This window comes from Drosophila serrata, unplaced genomic scaffold, assembly GCF_035046125.1.
Source record: "Drosophila serrata isolate PLE 108 unplaced genomic scaffold, ASM3504612v1 contig_245, whole genome shotgun sequence".
Taxonomy (NCBI): Eukaryota; Metazoa; Arthropoda; class Insecta; order Diptera; family Drosophilidae; genus Drosophila; species Drosophila serrata.
This window is the reverse complement of record NW_028257143.1, coordinates 1827907-1846474: the sequence shown is the minus strand read 5'-3', so window position 1 is coordinate 1846474 and position 18568 is coordinate 1827907. Positions and strand designations below refer to the sequence as shown.

The following is an 18568-nucleotide window of genomic DNA, read 5'->3' as shown; positions in this document are numbered from 1 at the left end:
TTGGTTTGGTTTGGTTTTCCACCCAACCCTCAATAGAAGAACTTTTCCATTGTCTGAAGGGGTTCTTCGTTCGCTTTGTTTCCCTTTTTGCTCGACTCCATTTTTGTGCGACTTTTGCGCTGTTAATTAAATTCGACATTCAAGTCTCATGTGTGGAGGGAGGGATGGAAACCACTTTCCGCCAAAGGGAATTTGGGATCCAAGTTTCCTCTCACTCGCCTCGCTTATCAGCAAAAATATGCATTTTTGCCAAAGAAAAAGAAGAGGAGCCGCCGCAAAAACGTCGCCAGTTCGCGTCGCCTCTTATCAATATAATTTCATAAATGAAAAAACACTGAAATCCTTTTAAAGGTTTCACCAGAATATATGTACGGAGTCCCCAGTCATAAATATATATGAGAGGTGCTTGCTGCACGCAAAAAAAGGGACACATATGGCTGGGAAAGGCGGCTATCAATGTCATATTTTTTTACACAGCTCTTTTTTATCAACTCTTTTATAGTTTATATCTTTGTTTTCTATCAGCTACATCCTTTCGGGCTCCATTTATGCGAACGGAAAAGGGTCTGAGTGTGGAAACTGTTTGGTTTATCGAGAAACTGCATTGCCCAAGAGAACTTACATATTTCTGGCCTGCTGATGTAACCGAAAAGTTCGACTTATCCATATGGTTTTTTATGGAGTCAGCTAAGAGCTATGCTAATCCAAAATCTGCATTATAATGTGAGATCATTTGTCAAAAGATGAAGCGATAAAGATGATGTATGATGAATGCTGTGCATAATGAAGGTGCGAATGGTCAAAAGAGATACTCTACAGATGAAGATATTATGGTTTTTCATACTACTAAAATATTTATAAATATTTATATACACTATATACTTTCGATGTTTAATTTACACATGAGTTTCGAAAATAACAAGATCCCAGTGCCACACCCTCACCTTTTAGATATATTCCTCCAAGCCCTCAACCCAGAAAAGTGCCTCATCATCCTACCCTCGATAAAAATAAATAATCCCATCAAGTCTGTCATTATCACCTGCCAAAAGTTCATTTCATCTATGGAAACCCATATGCCCGACTCTCCACACAAGTAGAGTATGCATTGTGACAACTAAATAATAGATGGAAAAATGGCTGAGCGGAAAAAAAGAAGTTTGGGGGCAAAGCCAAAATCCAATTAATCATTCAACCTAATCTCTTAATTGTATTTTATGTAGATTTTAATTTGCTTATTTCATAAGCCGATTTGAACAATTTCACAGTTTGCACAAAGTGGTAAACGAAACCCGAAACCGAACCCAAACCCAAACCTATAACCAGAATAAAATTCATTTGGTTGATGTAAAAGCCCCCAAAGTTCATAATTTGTCTATTTTTCTTGTGGCTTCAAATTAATTACATTTGTCATGCCCATTGACATTTCGACAAGTTTTCTATTAATTATTTTTGATAGATGTTGGAACTGTTCAAAATACAAGGCGCACAACAAAAATGCTTTAAAGCTCGAGGAAATGTGTCAATGGCTCGTCTGATTTATGACTGCGGCGACACAGTTTCCAAAAACGAAAATGCTCCAGATTATATTTTTTTCAGTCTCGGAAAGTTTTGGAATTCGTCTCTTCGCTGCGATCGTCTTGGAATTTTTGCTTACCTAGAAAGAGAAATGAAAGAAATATAAAATTTATTAGTGAATCATGTGGTGCATGGAAAATAAGGTATGTGGGGACAGATTTTTCGGGGAAATCTTTGCCGAGAAACGAGAAAACGGTAGCACCGAGAAAAGACTCGAAAACCAGGCCTATAAAACAATTGCACATAAACCTCGTTTATGGGACGGACTGTCGCATGTGCAGCATAAATTATGTTTTGTCGTTTTGACATCCCTGACAGATATGCATCTGTAACCCCTGGCTCCGGATAGCCAAGCCAGCCAAGCCATCCAGCCAGCTGCCTGCCTCTCATTCCCCCTTCCCATCCTGGCAGGCCAACAAAGAGATCATTATCATCGAGCAGGGTAAGGGTCGGGTCGAGTCGAGTCTTGGGGCACAAACACAAGAGAAGCAGAGCTCGAAAAAATGCTCACAGATGTCGTTTATTGAATATCGATTTACGCCGACTTCGTTAGAGAAAAACGCATGTTAAATGTAAATATGAATAAATGAGCTGAAAACGGCAGCAGCAATAGCCGTCGACTGCGATCATAAATAAAGGCAGCGGATCCGAGCGAGGGTTCCGACATACTACCGACTTCAAGTGGACTTGGAGCTGCGGTCCGAGCGGCTCTCAATGTCACATGTTGCATGTCCTGCGGCCAGACGAGAAATCCAGAGCCAGATCCGCATCCAGATCCAGGGCCACTTGAAGCGCGAAACTCAACACTGATTCCAGGGTAAGGGGGCATTGGAAAAGGATGCTGAAGTCACTCAATTCGAATTGAAAATGCCCTTTTAGTATGGGGATGGTATTGCAGTCATATTTAATTGTCTACAGATTCTTCTAGTCGAATGGGTTTTGGTGATAAAGTTGACAAAAGGTTCGAACTTAATGTTTTTCTATTCCATTATTTCAGTAGATAAAATTAGATGGCTTTTATGATTCAGTATTTTTTAAACAAAGATAGATTCCTACTCTCGATTCCAGTAATTTTCATAATACCCTTCATTTAGGGTATCCATTTACCGAGAGTGAAAAAATAAACAGCCTCATCGGCCCTGGGCAAAGATTTTCAAGGCGGATAAGCGAGAGGCAGGACAACGGCGAGACTTGAACCAAAAAATGGGCAAAAAATTTAGCAGGAGAAGAAAGAAGGGTTGCCGTCTCTTGCGATGATTGATTTCATGCCAAAGTTGATTTCAATCAGCAATGTTTATGCAGTTTTTTTTCTTGCTCGCCGCGTTTTTCTGTCCTCATCGCCATCGCCGTCGTCGTCTGTGGACTTTAGTCGCTTGGGGGTTGGCTTTTGACAAGAATTATGACACTAGCCATATTTGGAGTCAGTGCCGGAGAAGGGCAGCCCCGCCTGCTGTCGTTTAATTGCCAAAAGCGCATAATTATCGGGCGGACAAGAAGCGTTCAGTGAACCTCCGTCGGTGCCCCCGGGGCACCGAGAAGAAAAGAGGAAATCAAAAAGCTAATAGGCTTTTTGGCACTGGCCCATTGTCCGAACCCCGAACCCCAAACCCCAAACCCGAAACCGAGACCGAAAATTGGAGTACCAGCAGCTAAAGTGATACAAAACCGACCAGAAAACAACGTTAATCAAGAGCCATGAAATCGCATTGAAAGAGAAAACGAGAAGGAAGGAAAGCATCAACAAAATAAGCAGAAGCAAATCAACAAATTCTAAGCGTTATTATTGGAGTCCAGAGAGCAGACTTGATGATGATACAAATTGCTGTTATTATAGCGCGAGCGGAAGGAGATACAAAGTAAGGAGATTGAAGAGCAGCGACAAGATACTGAGATACTTTTTAAATGATATGAGATACTTTAAGCGGAGATCGGTGTTCAGGCGTCAGTCGATGAGTGCTTGTAAATGCTTTTAATTTTGATTAAAGCAAGACAGAAGACTCCATTTAAACTAAGGAAATTGTTACCACATCAGAGTTGGATAAAATCCAGGGTGCCCAAAATAATATTACCAAAAAGTGAAACCCTACTACCCTTGGACTGCCTTTCGGGGGCTCAAAAAGCCATTAAAACGAACCCTTATTATCCTCAACTAATGTCCAGCTCAGTGCCCTGGCCCATGGCAAACTGATTTAAGCTTCTCTGGCACACAGCACACACACTCTCACAACATTTAATAAACGTTAAAAGTAAATGTCATTAGAGAGACGCCTTCTCCTTGGCCATCCGCAGCATTCTGCGCTGACACTTGATGAGCTGTCATAACATTAGATCATGGAGGTCTCCCACTCTCGGCCCTCATTAGTCTTGGCAGCGACTGTTTACTCTGCTTATTATGATAAACATTGAGAGTCCGGCACTGGGCGAAGGCTTTAATGCACTTTAACTTGGCGATTTCCCCAAAAGAAAACGCCTCTAATTGATTGATGGATGGACGAATTGGTTGATTGACACTGGATGGCCATATACCCAAGTCAAAGGTGTCAGGCAATGGTTTACTTTTTTGTAAGTAAGCAGATGATATATTTATTTGACTTGCTGAAATATTTCTAGCTTTTTTCGAATTTATTTTTGGAATATAATAACATTTCTAATAGCAGCAGCTGTCATCGCGAGAGGGGAAATTCGATGCGCTTAATAGAAGTGACACTCGAGGATTGGCTGATGTGAAAAGCGGGAAAACTGAGACTGCTCGACTTTTCTTGTACTCTTGTTGCCTGACTAATCAAAAAATTATGAGACGATTTGTTACATATGCAGCTTCTATTGGGTCTAATGAGTGCGGGGACAAGAAAATCTCCAAGAATGAGCACTTGATTGAGATGTGGGTTGTCGTAAAGCCAAAGCGTGAATGATTTTCGAATGGAAAAAGTAGGATTTAATGGAGGAATTTATATCTGGCAAAGGCTTTACTCTATCCCAGACGATGCTCTCTCTTTGATTGCCCGTTTCTGTTGCACTTTTTTCTTTAGCCCCACAAATGACTTCCGCTACAGACACAAATTATAATGTAAATCGATGCAACATGAACATGAAATATAATTGAATTGAAAATGTTGCCACACACAGCAGCAACAGCAACAACTGACAGGCGACAGGAGCAACAGCAGCAGCAGCAGCAAGTAAAGGGCAAAATGCTAATAAATGCAAACAAAAAAATGCAAGTCGCTGGTGAGGCAACTCTAAGCACAAAGCAGCAACATCAGCGGAGACAACTGCAACATCAGTGAGGCAAGCAGACAACGAGTTGCGGACAGAGCCACGTCATGTAAGTTGTAACTTGTAACTGGGCATCAAATATGGCCAGGCAAACGGGGGAAAGAATGTTACTTGGGCGGCAATATATCATCAAAGTGGATGGTAGTGGACGGATCATGAGGTCCCAGCTCAGGATGCAACAACCCCCGGCCAGCAGCAACATCAAATCAATGCAATTTCCATTTGTAAATGACCAAAATGAGCAGCAACAAACGAATGTTTCGTTTTTTCCTCTTCGTTTACTATTTTCCTTTTTGTTTTTTGGCTGACTGGGGGACAAGCAGCATGTTGCTCATGGAGACCACCTGGAAGAGCCACTGATAGAGTTCTTAGAGGCGATCCGCCACCTCCCCGGCGTCCCTTCTCCCATGCCCCATCTGACATTCCATTTTCGCTATAATTAATAAACACATGGCAAAACAATTTATCAGTTGCTGCTGGCGCCCGAGTCATGGCAAATCGATTAAGCAATCTCTCGCTACAAAAAAATGGAAAAAATGAATTAAAAATTACAGCAAAAAAGTGGGCAGTAAAACTGCGACTCCTGTGAGTGCAGAAAAATATGAAAAACGACGCCGACTTTGGTGATGCATGTTGCCAAAGGGCAGCAGCAGCAGCCACTGCGAATCCGCCAAGACTTGCCCCCCAGGCAACTATAGTTGCCAGGAAGAAGGGGGGGAGGAAAACCTCAAGAAAACTTGTCTGCTCTTTGGGCAGATTTGTTTGCTTTTGCTTTACTTTGGCGGCAACGGACAGGAAAAAAATTCAATTTAAAAATTATTGCTGCACTTTGCTTGTTGCACGGCAGCAACATGTGCCTCTGCTGCTGCTGCTGCGAATGCCTCGTCTCGGCCCCCAAAAACATGTTGATTATTTTAAAAGGCACACATGGAAAAAGTGGTTAATATATAGGAAATATTTATAACAAAAAATATTATATTTGTTTATAATACATGCGATTTAACTAAGCCAATTCATTATAATCACTCTCCAACTTAATACAGTTTCCTGTAGCATATTTTAGACAATTTTTTAGAGTACTAATTCAGATAGTTTTCTTAAAGTGCATCAAGAAAAATGGCTTTCCAGAGAGGAGCTGCAGTGGCAGCAACATAATTTGTTGCCAGCAACATGTCCAAGTTCCTGTGTTCGCAATGGCAGCCTAAAAGTTTAATTTCGCATTTCGCATTTGGCATTCGGCTCATTTGCATTTTACTGTCAAATTAATCCAATTTAACACAAGATCCGCGACTGCAGGGAATTTCAATCCATTCGAGGGCTACGCAAAATGCGGCCTGCCAAAACGAACAACATAATTACCGTTAAGAATTGCGAGCAGCAACATCAGCGGCAACAGCAACAGCAACATCAGCAGCAGCAGCAGCAACAATAACAGACATGCCCCGGACAGGCAGCAACACAGAACGTTTTGGGCTCCTTAATTGCCATTGGGAGACTCCATTTGGCATGGCAGAGGAGTCGGAGCTCGGAGTCTCCACAGAGTCCGAGTTGCAAGGCAGCTGCCCGTGGCCAAGAGCACGATTTTCTGCCCGGATCCTCGCATTAGCAATATGGGAAACGAATCGCGTTGACCACAGGTAAACGCAGGCATGGGCAGCAGCAGCAACTGCAGCAACTAAAGCAGCAGCAGCAACATTGCGGCATGTGCAACATGTTGCTGCCTGTTCCCTGTTGCACGTATCGATCGCATTCCGCGTTCCTAATTCGCTAGCATTTTACCAAAGCTTCTTTACCATATTCAGCAGCAGCAGCGTCCACAGGAGGAAAAGGCAGCAGATAGCGCGACTTGACTTGACTGTCGCAAATCAGATACAAGAAGAGGTCTTGACTGAGAAGGGGCAGAGTGCGGTGGCACTGGCACTGGGAGAGACAATGCCGGACCCTGTGTTTAGCATATGCAGATAGATGGGTCTGCAGCTCCCCATCTAGGCACTGAGAACAAAATATCATGCTCGAGGCAGTGAGTCAGGAGGAAATAACATACTAAAATAAAACCAAGGGATAACTGAAGCACATACTAATATTCCATGTTATTATTAGGGAATAAACGTGACTTGATGGAGTAGAAATGTGCTCAAAGATTCGTGAAATTTATAAGGAGTACTCTGATCAGGAAATTATTTCCCAGTGTATTATCTCCTGTCTCTCCCTGGTTACGCACGCTGGATTTGCAGCTTAAAATATTTGCATACGTTAGCGCTCCGTGGCACTCTCCTCTCTTCCACAGGTTCGAAATATATTAAATTTAAAACGGACCTCGAAACGAAACGAAAAATATGTTAAACGCGTGACTAATGTGAGAACGTTCCATGAGATACATTTGGTTCGTTAGCCTTGGCTCTGGCCTGGCCTCACAGCGCTGATCAATGATCAAACACCGACAACGGGAACGGCAACTCTGGAGCTCAAGTTGGCTAATTAGCTATGCAAACTATGAGATACACAACACAAGATACCATGTATCTCAAATGCCTCGGGCCTCATGCGTGCAATTCGCGGCGTTGTTTTTTTTTCTTCGGCTTAGCGAAAGAAAGTTTAACTCGATTTACTTCCAATTAGCTGCCATTTTCGGCTATTTGTGTTTGTATCTGTGTGGGCGCCAAATTTGTAGCTCAAAATTGCACAGATACGGATACGCGAGATCGGGGAGAATGGAAACGGCTTAGCCGAGTCTCCATCACCAAATCGGAATCCCAAAGAGTCTGTAATTTGACTAAAGACTGAAATTTGAATGATCGCTTTGGCTAAGTGGAGTCTACAGTCTGGAGTTTTGGGCTCGGGCTTTTCGCAAGAGGAAGTATCTCTTTGAGGAGCCTGCGAATTAATACGATTTGGGGCTGGTCGAATGCGTTCGTTTAGCGATAGCTTAAGTGCCCGGCCACAAAGTGTATTAAGTCTCTGCTATGGCATTTCGAATGCCGTTCGCTTTGGATGAACAATTTAAAAATCCAAAGTATATGTACGGAAGTATGTGCTGAATACTGTGTGGGTTGTTTTTGATTCGAAAGGAGAGGTTTAAATTAACTGTCACGGGTGAGAAAGTATCCAGCAAATGCATGAAATATAATTTAGCACACACTTGTTTTTATTACCTAAAAATATATATAACTTATAAAGGTATTCCGGTTAGTTGCACCTTCCAGAAATTCGTTTTTGGAAACCTTTTCCATTTAAGAATCTATACAAAGGATCTTAAGACCCTGTCAGCATGCATTTCTACCGACTCAAATATCTTATCCTAAGACAGTCTCTTTTCCCATTTCCTTCAGCATATGGTTTCTTGTGTGTTTTCTTCTCGAATCTTTCGAATAAATACTATGCCCCGATTGTCCCTGAAGCCAAATGACACCTGCATACTTCTACCTAGGCCAGCAACCTACTTAAGATACTTTAGATACTTTTGGCCGGCCCACGAGAGTAGTTATCTATCCATCGAATACAGCCTGCCTGCCTGCCGCCTACCTAAGATGCACACTCTTCTGGAACCTTTTCAGGCTCTTTATTTCGAAGTTCTTGGACTATTTGCTTTTCAATGCTGCTTCGATTCGTGTTCTCCTTTTGTTGGGCTCGTTTTTATTGTTTTTCTGGGTTTTTTTTTTTCGGGGAAAATTTATGACTTGCTGGCTGGTCTCTCATGTCGGGAATGCGTTTCTTGTTTTTCCTTTGTTTGACTTGGTTCGGTTCGGGTCGATTTTCTTTTCTTTGAGCTGTGAGATGCTGCTGCACCATCGGAATTCTCTACCTACGCAGTTTTCCAGCGGCGGGGCAAAAGAAAAACAGAAACAGACACCGACACTGACTTTCCTCCACTCCTTGAGAGCGTCTCGAATTGCCTTCGACCTTGTGTTTGCGGCCATTTTCTGGCAAATAGATTTTTCCCGCCACAATTAGGCAACTTCTTGGTCTCGCATTAAACGAAATTGTAAATGGAAACGGTTGCCCCAGCAAGTTGTCCTTCAGAGGGAAGAGAGATAATCATAAAAACTGTAGCGGGGAATTGTTAAATTTTATTAGCAAAACTTTTGCGCCCAACCCCAACCAACACCCGAATTTAATTTGTTCAAAAAGAAAACATCAAAAGCAGCTGGTTTTTTGGCAAACGAAAGGAATAACAAAAATATATATATAAAATAATAATCATAAATACTTTTGGTCCCTTACTCTCCTGCTGCTCCTCCCTCCCTTGGCCTGTCTTCTGGGGGGGATTAAGGTGTGCGATTGTGTGTGGGTTCCTACCTGGCGGTGGTGGGATTAGACCTGCCAATGCGAAATTATACAACTTTTATGTCTGGTCTTTGTTTCGCTTACTTATTGCTTTTCCAAGTCGAACTTTCGTGCGTTCTGTGTGTGTGTGCGTGTGTGTGGGAGAGCGTGAAAATTTCGCTAAGCCAAGTTAAGGCAACTTCTTTATTGGCAATTCTTGTTATTGCTCCGCTCCGTCTTGTGGTCGTTCTTTGAGGGGTCTTGACCTCTTGAATTCGCATCGTATCTGAGGCCGTTGCTAATAGAGATACGAGTATGTAAACCTGGCCTTGCAAGTGCAAAAATTTAATTTATACATTAACCCTTTGGGGCATCGTGTCACACGATTTGCATTGCATGTTGTCACGTCATGCTGTCAACAGTCACCCAGCAGCAGCAACATCGACAGCAGCAACATCAGCTGCAGCAGCAGCAGCAACACAAACTGTCGCGCGCAAGTTTGCACCTTGAATGGCATAAACTCCCCTCCGGCTTAAAACAACAGGAGACGAGAAGGAGAAAATAAAAAGGGAAAAGATATTTTCTGCCTTCTGGCTACTGTGAGTAATTAAGCCGCATGCCTTTTGCCTGCCGTTGTCCCTTTGGGCCAGCTTCAAACATCCCGCTGGCCGCCCAATTAAAGCCCTATAAAATCACTTAAGGGCCAAGCATTTGACAATCAACTTTAATAATAACACAAAAAATGATGCCGTCGCCGCCGCCCTTGTTGCCCCCTTTTACTCACTCAACCTTGACCTGGCCAGAAAGTCGGGATATATTTTCACAAAACATTGCCAAGTCAATGGCAATGGCGTCAGGAGGGGAAAATGATGGCGAACAAGTTGCGATAACAACAACAACAACAAGCAGCAGCGGCATAAAAAAAGGGGCGCAAAAAATTATGAAAAATTAATTTCTGCCCGACGGCAGATTTTCGCTTTTTTTGTGTTTTTTTTTTCTGTGTGGCAGACAGACAGAAAATTGATGCCGGTTCGAGGGGGGTATCAGGGAGGTTGCATTGAGGTTTATGCGTTGGATGATAAAGGATTCGTTAATAAAAATGAAAGGCCTAAAGATAAGGTTGAAGATGCGTAGGACTTAAGGCTGATATGCAAAGGGGATTGACTTTTGTAAAGCAAAAATAGTATAGGATTGAACATTGATTTTGGGATAGAATAGAACTCAAAGATAATTGCTCTCAAAGTTCTCGAACAGTCTAGGAATATAACTCTAAGATAGCATATGATTGAATATGAATTGAGTTCTTAAACAAATTATATTTAAAGAATGTAAATGGATACCTTAGGTTGTTAATTTTAATAAAGTTCTACATCATAACTTTGCATCTGCGCATAAACATGATTATCACACATTCCTCAAATATAAATTCTCCCATCATCGGCATTGGGAAACGTTTTTTACCCTCACTTAGCTGCAATTGCTGCCGTTCATTGCCGTTCCATGTGCTCTTGCTGCTCTTTTGTGCGGATGTTTTACAATGTGCTCCACTGTGTTGTGGTAACGATGACGATTGCTGTCGATTGCCAAAGCGACAGGGAGCAGCAACATCGGCGGCAGGAGCAACAACCACCAACAAGCAACATCGGTGGCAAGTTTGGCCCGCAGCCTGGACCTGCGAAGCCTTCGATTTGTTGGTCTGTCATCATGCCTCATCATTGTCAGGCAGCAGCGGCTCATCCTGCTTCCCCCGGCATGTGCAACATTTTCATCATCATTATTTTATGTTGCAGAAGGCAACCCCAAAGGCCTGTCTACTACTCACTCTCCACCTTTCCGTTCCCATGTGCCTTTTCTCCTTTTTTTGTGTTTTAGTTTATTTCTCTGTATTTATGCATTATTGAATTTTTGTTTATAAGACAAAACGACATGTCTGTCTGCTCAAAGCCTGAGAATGTTTACTCGGAACAACAATGTTTACTAACCGAAAGGAGAGGCTCCCGCAACGATATCCGCTGAGATTCATCATCCTAAAAATGAAGTTATCACATCGTCGAGGCAATTGGCAATTGTCACAGTGGAACCGAATGAGAGCCAAGTCGAGTGGCAACACTGTCACTCAATCCCCGCAGTTGATCCTCGTGTTGATTTCAGCCATCTCGCAGCGAAAAGGAGATATTTTCCACCTCCTCCTGCTGCTGCTCCTCCTGCCCGTCTCCCGTCTGGTTTCCCCAGAATGGAGATCTGACTTGGCAGATCCCCGATCGCAGATCGCTGGACGTTGATGCCTATTGACAGCTCACAGCGGTTTATTAATGATCATGCTGCGGCTGCCCAGAGATCGCGATGTGGTCCCTGTGGATCGGATCTGCGGCTCAATGTTTTTCCCTGCACGCGATGCGCATCAATCTCAGATAAAGAAAGATCACTCAGCCGTCAGATGATCACTTTGCGATCGCCGAACGCCGAATGGAGAACGTTCTATGCAAATTCCATGCCTCCGATATGTTTTTCTTGTTTTGCCTCGTCCTTCTCTCACTTGATTAATTGCCGCTGTATTTTTAATTAATTTTTTTGTTGTTGTATAGATTCCTGTGCTCCCTTCGGCGGTTAATAATTGTTGAAAATTCTGGCTAACTCTGCGCTGGCGTTGGGTTTTTGTTTTTAGCATTTCCCAGAAACACCACAACTCTACAAATCATTTCCCACAAGGTGCGTCTGCTAATTAAATATTTACACACTCGCCCCGGTCTAGCCCAGTTCTAAATTCTGATTGCAATGTTTACCAACTTCTCTGGCGTTTCCCAAAACTGTAAACAATTCCACACACAAATGTCAGAGTTGGTTCTGTAATTCGAAACTATCCGAGGGATAGACAACGAATGCAGGCCGCCGCTTGATGTCTTTCGAGAGTCTTCAAAATGTAAATAATGCCATGCTAAAAAACAAAGAAGAATCGGCTCGAGGCTCGAGTTGAAGTGGAAATACCGAAAGGCGACAAGTGAAGCCTTATCTTAAATGCATGCCCCGATGGGGAAGACACACGCAGTGAAATGCGGAGAGCTGGGAAAGTGTCGCCGCACTCTCGAGTGATTGGCATATCGCATTTCCCCATTTGCCGTCGTCGCAAAAGTGCAATAAATTAGCTTGGTAAAACGAAAAGAAAAGAAAAGCCAAAAAGCAGAGGGAAAACCAGTAAAGAGCAGGTTGCCCAGGCCGAGGACCATCATCGTCATCCTCATCAGCAGCAGCAGCTAGCCCCAACTAAAAACCAAATTAATTTTATGACAAACTCGTTGAATGGCAAAAGCTACCAAATCTTCAGACGAACGTGGGCAGGTTACGGCCCACTCCCAACCTGACTGCGGAGAACAAACTTAAAAAAAACCTAAAAAAAAGGAATAATAAAAATAATTCGATATGGCGATACCTGGAATTAAAAGTGTCTAACTTTAGTGGGACGACGACGGCTTTGGTTACCCAAGAAACGTCTCTGGAAATTTATGCGTAATTTGTTCGAGAGGTTTATGGAAAATGGAGTGAAATGAAGTTGTTGAATAATCAAATTGAGAGGAATCTGCTTAAAAACAAATCTATTCACTTGGAATTCAAATAGATACAATAATTAAGTGATTAAATTTCTTAATTATTAGTTACAGATTTCGGAAATAATATGCTTTGTAAGTTCTAATAGCTTAAGGATTTGTATTTCTTTAATAAACATAAGTCAGTTATCCAAAACTAATTAAACTTAATCTGTATTTTATTGGATTTTATTCAGTTTAAAGGTAAACTAACAAATTCAATCAAGAGATACTTTAATTTATGCCTCACATCACACTTAGTTTTGACATTTATTTGACAGCTTTCATTAGAATTTACAAAATATGGTTCCCTGTCTCGATTGCATATTATTACTTTAAGGACGTGCTTACATCTTTTCTTAATTTTATTGCCGCGGCATTTGCCATAATTTAGCAAGCACTTTGCATATCCCCGCCGCCGTCTGAATTCCTTCTATGATCCCTAACTAAATGCTTTTTTGCTTTATGGCACTGGCAATGCCACCGCAATATCAATATCAAGTTTATTTTAGCTTTTTAGCATATTTTAGTGTCTTATCAGTGGCCCGCCAATGGCAGCAAATGAGTCTGGGTCTCCTCCAAGTTTGGGGGGCAGGAAACGGTGGGGTGGCAAGTTGCATGGCTGTGCAACATGTTGCTGCTGCTGCAAGAACAAGACTCCATTGTAGGTTTCGCCTGGGTTGACAGTCATTTAGATTTATGGCTGATTGTCTGCAACGGCAGCGCCTTTTTATAGCCAACTTTGAGCGGGTTGTTGTTGCCTTATTTGCACGCAGAGTCAGCAATCCAATTTTTGCATGTTTGTTGTCGTTGTTGCTGCTGTTGTTGTTGTTGCTGCTGTTGTTGCTGTTGCTGTTGCTGTTGCTGTTGTCGTCGTACGCAGGTGAGTACAAGCCACAAAAGCAACAACCGCGAAACTTGTTTAGCAACATTGGCCAATTTGCATGTGTCGCACTCGCTGGCAAAGACTTGAAACACGGCACTTGGACTTGGTCTCGACGCGACTCCGACTCCAAGTCCCAGTCCCAGTCCCAGTCCCAGTCCAACTCCTCATCCGATATTAGATATCCCGAATGCGATAAACGTCCGGGCGATCGACGAGACTCGGTGCTTTATTGATTTAAATGCCGGGCGTCGCATCTTCTGTGATTCGAGGATCGCACAGCAAGTCCCGATTGAGATTAAGCCGTTTGTCAACTTGTCATAATTGCCCGGACTCAGCGGCGCCGATCTCTTTGGGCTTGTTAACAAATTATAAAACTTTTGCCGTCGTCTCGCAGAGAGACAAAAATGCAACGCCAACGTTGTGGCAACTGACTGCAAACGATGACTCAAGGCGATTCTTTGAAAATTTTTCATCATTTCCTTGCCGCGCGTAGGCAGCCGGGTAGCCAAACTCAAAAAACCCAAATGGCGATTGCTGGCGGGTATGTCTGCAGCAGCAGCAGCAGCAGCAGCAACTTGCAACGTGCAACTTGCAACCCGGCTCAACTTCAACATCATCAAGTGCAAATATGCAAATCTCTGCCGACGACTTGCTTAAGGATAAATGACAAAGACAAAGACAAACCTCTTTTTTCGGAGCAGCCGGAAATTTCAGATTTGTGTAATTAAATACATATTAGCCACGGCGACTTGTTGATCTTCCAGTTAACTTATTTCGTTTAACTGTAAAGCGTTTTTCCTGCAGCATAAACCAGGAGAATTGTGGTCTAAATTGTTGAAATAAAACCAATAACTTTCAAAATGCTGCCTCTTAAAACGTATTTCTAATAAATATCCAAAGATAACCCAAGACAATCTCTCCCTCACGGCTTTTCCCATAACTTGTGAATCAAATTTCCATGTTGATTGACCTCTCCAGAATTGCATATCCTCCTCCGGTTACAGTTACACCCCTCCGTTAACTCCTTTCTCCCATTTCTAGCCGTGCGATTCCCCACCCCTTCACACATAGCATTTCCAATGCAATTTGCAAACCTTTTTCTCACCAAGCTCAGATTTGCTCCGAGCTAACCACCACGAACGAATATAAACGGGCAGCGAGTAACCAAAACGAAAAAAACGAAAACGCTTTTCGGAAAATCCAGTAACGCCTTCTCAAAAAAAGAAATAACCATTTTCCAGGCGCATTGCATGCAAAAATGTGGCCAGAAACTGCAACAAAAACGGCAAGAGCAACAGCAACAGCAACAGTAACAACGGCTTTAAACGCCAACTGGCATAACTGCAACATTTCGGATGCAAGTTTGCATTTTACGCGGCTGCCAGGCTTAATTTTCCTTTATTTTTAATATCACAACCCAGAGCAACGGCAACAAAATGTACATAAAACCCACGGCTATATCAAGTACGGCTCCAGCATGGCGATTTGGACTGGCTGTCAGGCTGGGTCCCAGATCTCCAGGAAGCAAGAAATAACAAAAATCTTTGCGTAGGCAAAACTTGGCTCAGACCACGTCGCTGTGCTGACCATGTCCAGCTAGCCGCCTCTCAGCCTTTCCTTGGCCATGTCGCTGCTGTTGCAGCTATGTTCTGGCCCAGCCCGGATTGTTGTTTTAAATAATTAATTATTGTTTGGTTGGCAAATAGCCGGCCCAAGATCGAATGACTGAAGCTATAGTTAGTAGCAATTAGTAGTTGAATGATTTTCCCAGTGGAAGGAGGACATATTTGTATTGCTCTAAAAGTCTTTGTTACCTTCTAGGAAAGTTAACACACTCAGGATGTAGTCATGATTAATAATCACAAGTTTATATTTTCTATTTCAAAATGTATATGATTTATTTCCACTCTAACATTATAAGGTACTGGCATTACATTCATTTTTAATTTGAATAACCAAATATCCTGGTTAGCTTTCCACGAATGGTATATGTGAGACATATCTTTATATTTAATACCTTTCCCTAGCTGAAGGAACCCCCACATTTTCCACCCACATCGACCCGCCTTTCAATCACAATTCCTGCCCCCAAACTCTGTGGCAACATATCGGTGCAAGACCGAGTCAGAGACCCCCCTCATTATGTGGCCTGCAGCTGGGAGCAAATGGGAGATCTTGTTGAGTGCCAGGCGATTGGTAGGGCAATCATGTGATTGAACAAATAACATACTACGGAGCTGCCACAGCACTTGACTCCATTTCTATCGCCCGGGAAAGGAAAGTAAGCCGGAGACCGCTACTTAGCCCAATTTTCGCATAATGCACATGAGAAAATTGCACAAGAGCCGAGAGGCAGCAAAAAAACACAAAAATGCTAACAGAAATTGCCAAGACAAAGGCGAAACCCGAACCTACAAAAAGCCCTGCCACCCCCGGAGACAAAAAAAAAAAAAAGGAAAAATTAAGGAGTAGAAAAAAGTGCAGTGAGTCCAGTTAGCTGGAAAAACGCTCCCCAGAGTGGCATTAGAAGGTTGCTGCTCACTGTCAACCCTGCAACTTTGTTGAGGGCGATTATTTTTATGACCCCGACAGATTCTCAAGCCGACTGCGATTGACCCACCACCACCACCAGCAGCACCACCCAAAGGCAAAAGTCGCTGGTCTTCACACACCACCAGAACCCGTTGCTCCTTGACTGGGGCAGGGAAAAATCCTGTCGTGTGCCAGTGCAGATAATTTTATACAATTTATTACATGAAACGAGCGACGTCGCCAAGCGTCGCGTGCAACACTTGCCACATCACATCATGGGTTGAGCGGAGAAGAACTGGGATACAGATACTCACAGCCTCAGGTTGCGTGCTAAATGTTTACTGAAATCCAAAATCCGAAATCCGACTTCGAAAATCCGAATTGCGTGTGTCCACGCCGAGATATCGGTGGAATGGGAATCGTTGGTTTGGCATTAAAAAGCGTTTAATAAGCATTAGATTACAACATTCTCAGCGCAGCAGCGTTGCGAAGGGGTGTGACGGCTTAAGCTCATTTAGATATATGTTTTATCTGAGGATTTGTCGAGCCATGAAATCGCCAAAGGGAGCACAATTCAAAGTTGCTTTTAACCTCAAGCTCAAACCATTTTGCTTCAGTTTTTTCTCTACGAACTTCCAAAACCACAAAAGCCGCAAACTGTATTCTTTGTTTGATTTCTTGTAATCAGCTGTAAGATTGGTTGGGGAAACCCATCTCTATGTATAGCGGGCTTGATTAGTCTTTCGTGGCGAACGAACTGCAAACTCATTACTCATTTATCTAAAGTTCGGTTTCTGGTGAGTGATCTTTCCCGTGATCCTCCCTTAGGGGTATACAGTTTTTTTTCTTCTGCCTTGAGTAACCCTCATCTGTCTATGTTTCCTACATGTCTTTCTACACATGCATTTTTGGTTCGTTTTTGTCCCGACTTCGGAGTTCGATTTGTAATTCAATCTGTGTATTCTTTGGAAAATGTATTTAGTTTCCACAAATGCGATCCCTAAGTGGGTTCACTGGGTTAACATTATCTTTGTTTTATTTTTTGTTCATTATGATAAAGAAGCATCATTTGGGTGGCCCTAAACTGTAACTTGCAGTAAATAGAGATTTGGAAAGAATTATAAAATCTAAACCTATTGCACCACGCAAATCAAACAAGCTAACATCGTGCTCCTAGCTTAACATTTGGTGCCCATTCCTGCTTTAAAAGATGCGTCCAAAATGGTTATATCTGCCCATAATGTTCATCTCTAATGAGAAAGAGAGAAGAAGAAACATTATCGAAGAGAGAGAGAGGCATGAATAATGGGTCTATGAACGGAGTCGATGTCGCGTTGTCTATAAAGCGGCCTTAAAATCCATTAGCGAACGTTGCAGGCATAAATAAACCGCAGTGCCTTAATTTCACTTCGTTGCTGGTGTGTGTGTTGTTGCAACCAAAAATAGCCAAAAAGATGGAGACGAAAAAACGTAAATGGAAACAAATGAGGCTAATAAATAAACGGGGGAGTGCATAGGCTCGAAGCGGAGGAAGCCATATGCATTGGCAGCCACAAAGGATTTTCGCTTTGGCTCCGGGAGGAAATAGTTTGTCATATTGCCCTTCAAATGGTGTCTGCGCTTTGCGTCTTTGTATCTAGTTGCATCTGTTGACACTTACCCTTGAGAGCTCCAACTTGTGTTAATCCATTTAATCCCGCGAGGAGCAGCGGGAGCAGTGGGAAAATCGGGAAATTCACCAGCGGACGACTCCTGCGATCGAGTTTGATTATTTTTAGACGGTCGCCAAGAGCTGCTCGATTGTTTCTATTTTTAATTTTATTTCTGATTCTTATTTCGCTTTCGTTAGATAAACGGTGAGGCTGCAACCGCCGCGGCATGCCACGCATCTCGCACGAATGCATTTTGTCAAGTATTTTTCCTTCCCCTTCCCTTAATTGCACACCATTTAAAATAGATTTGCACTCATTTCGCGATTTTCGGTTAGCACACGCTGCCTGAGACTAGGCTGTTTTGTTTGAATTCTTCAACATTCACTAGAATGAATATCTGAGTCCACTCTTGATCCGATACCCGGAACGAACGAATATCCACCGAACGAACCGAACGGTACATTCGAACCGACCGACGAATAAAATGCGACTGAAACGCGATTTTTCGTATTGCTTTCGGCCCAGCAGCCGCTTACCCGAACTCCACTTCGGCTGCGCTTCGTGCGGCCGCTTCGGCAGTTCCGTTTCTCACTCGTTTCCGCTTGTTGCATGCTGTGGAACGCATTGACGTTTGTTTACGCGCTGCTTCGGTTTGTTATGGTCCGTTTCCGATCGTTTCGTCTGTGGACCGGGAACGAGGAAAATGTTGATGCATCACCATGTTGATAATACGAGGGAACCCTCTATATTGCTATTGATACATTAATATACATATACCACATTGTCTTTGTACAAACATA

General features: G+C 42.8%; 1 protein-coding gene across 2 annotated transcripts in view; it reads right to left on the bottom strand.

The window, feature by feature from the left end:
• robo2 (roundabout 2) overlaps positions 1-18280 on the bottom strand; it is a 43305-nt gene extending 25025 nt beyond the window's left edge. The window contains exon 1 of one of the 2 annotated variants that reach the window (XR_015271486.1): positions 17777-18280. Coding sequence is in view for 1 of the 2 variants with exons in the window: in XM_020954662.2 (XP_020810321.2) it covers positions 17777-18020 (244 nt within the window). In the remaining variant the exon portion in view is untranslated. The remainder of the gene's footprint in view (positions 1-17776) is intronic. The other variant, XM_020954662.2, reaches the window with a different exon arrangement.
• Between the last annotated feature and the right edge of the window lie 288 nt (positions 18281-18568).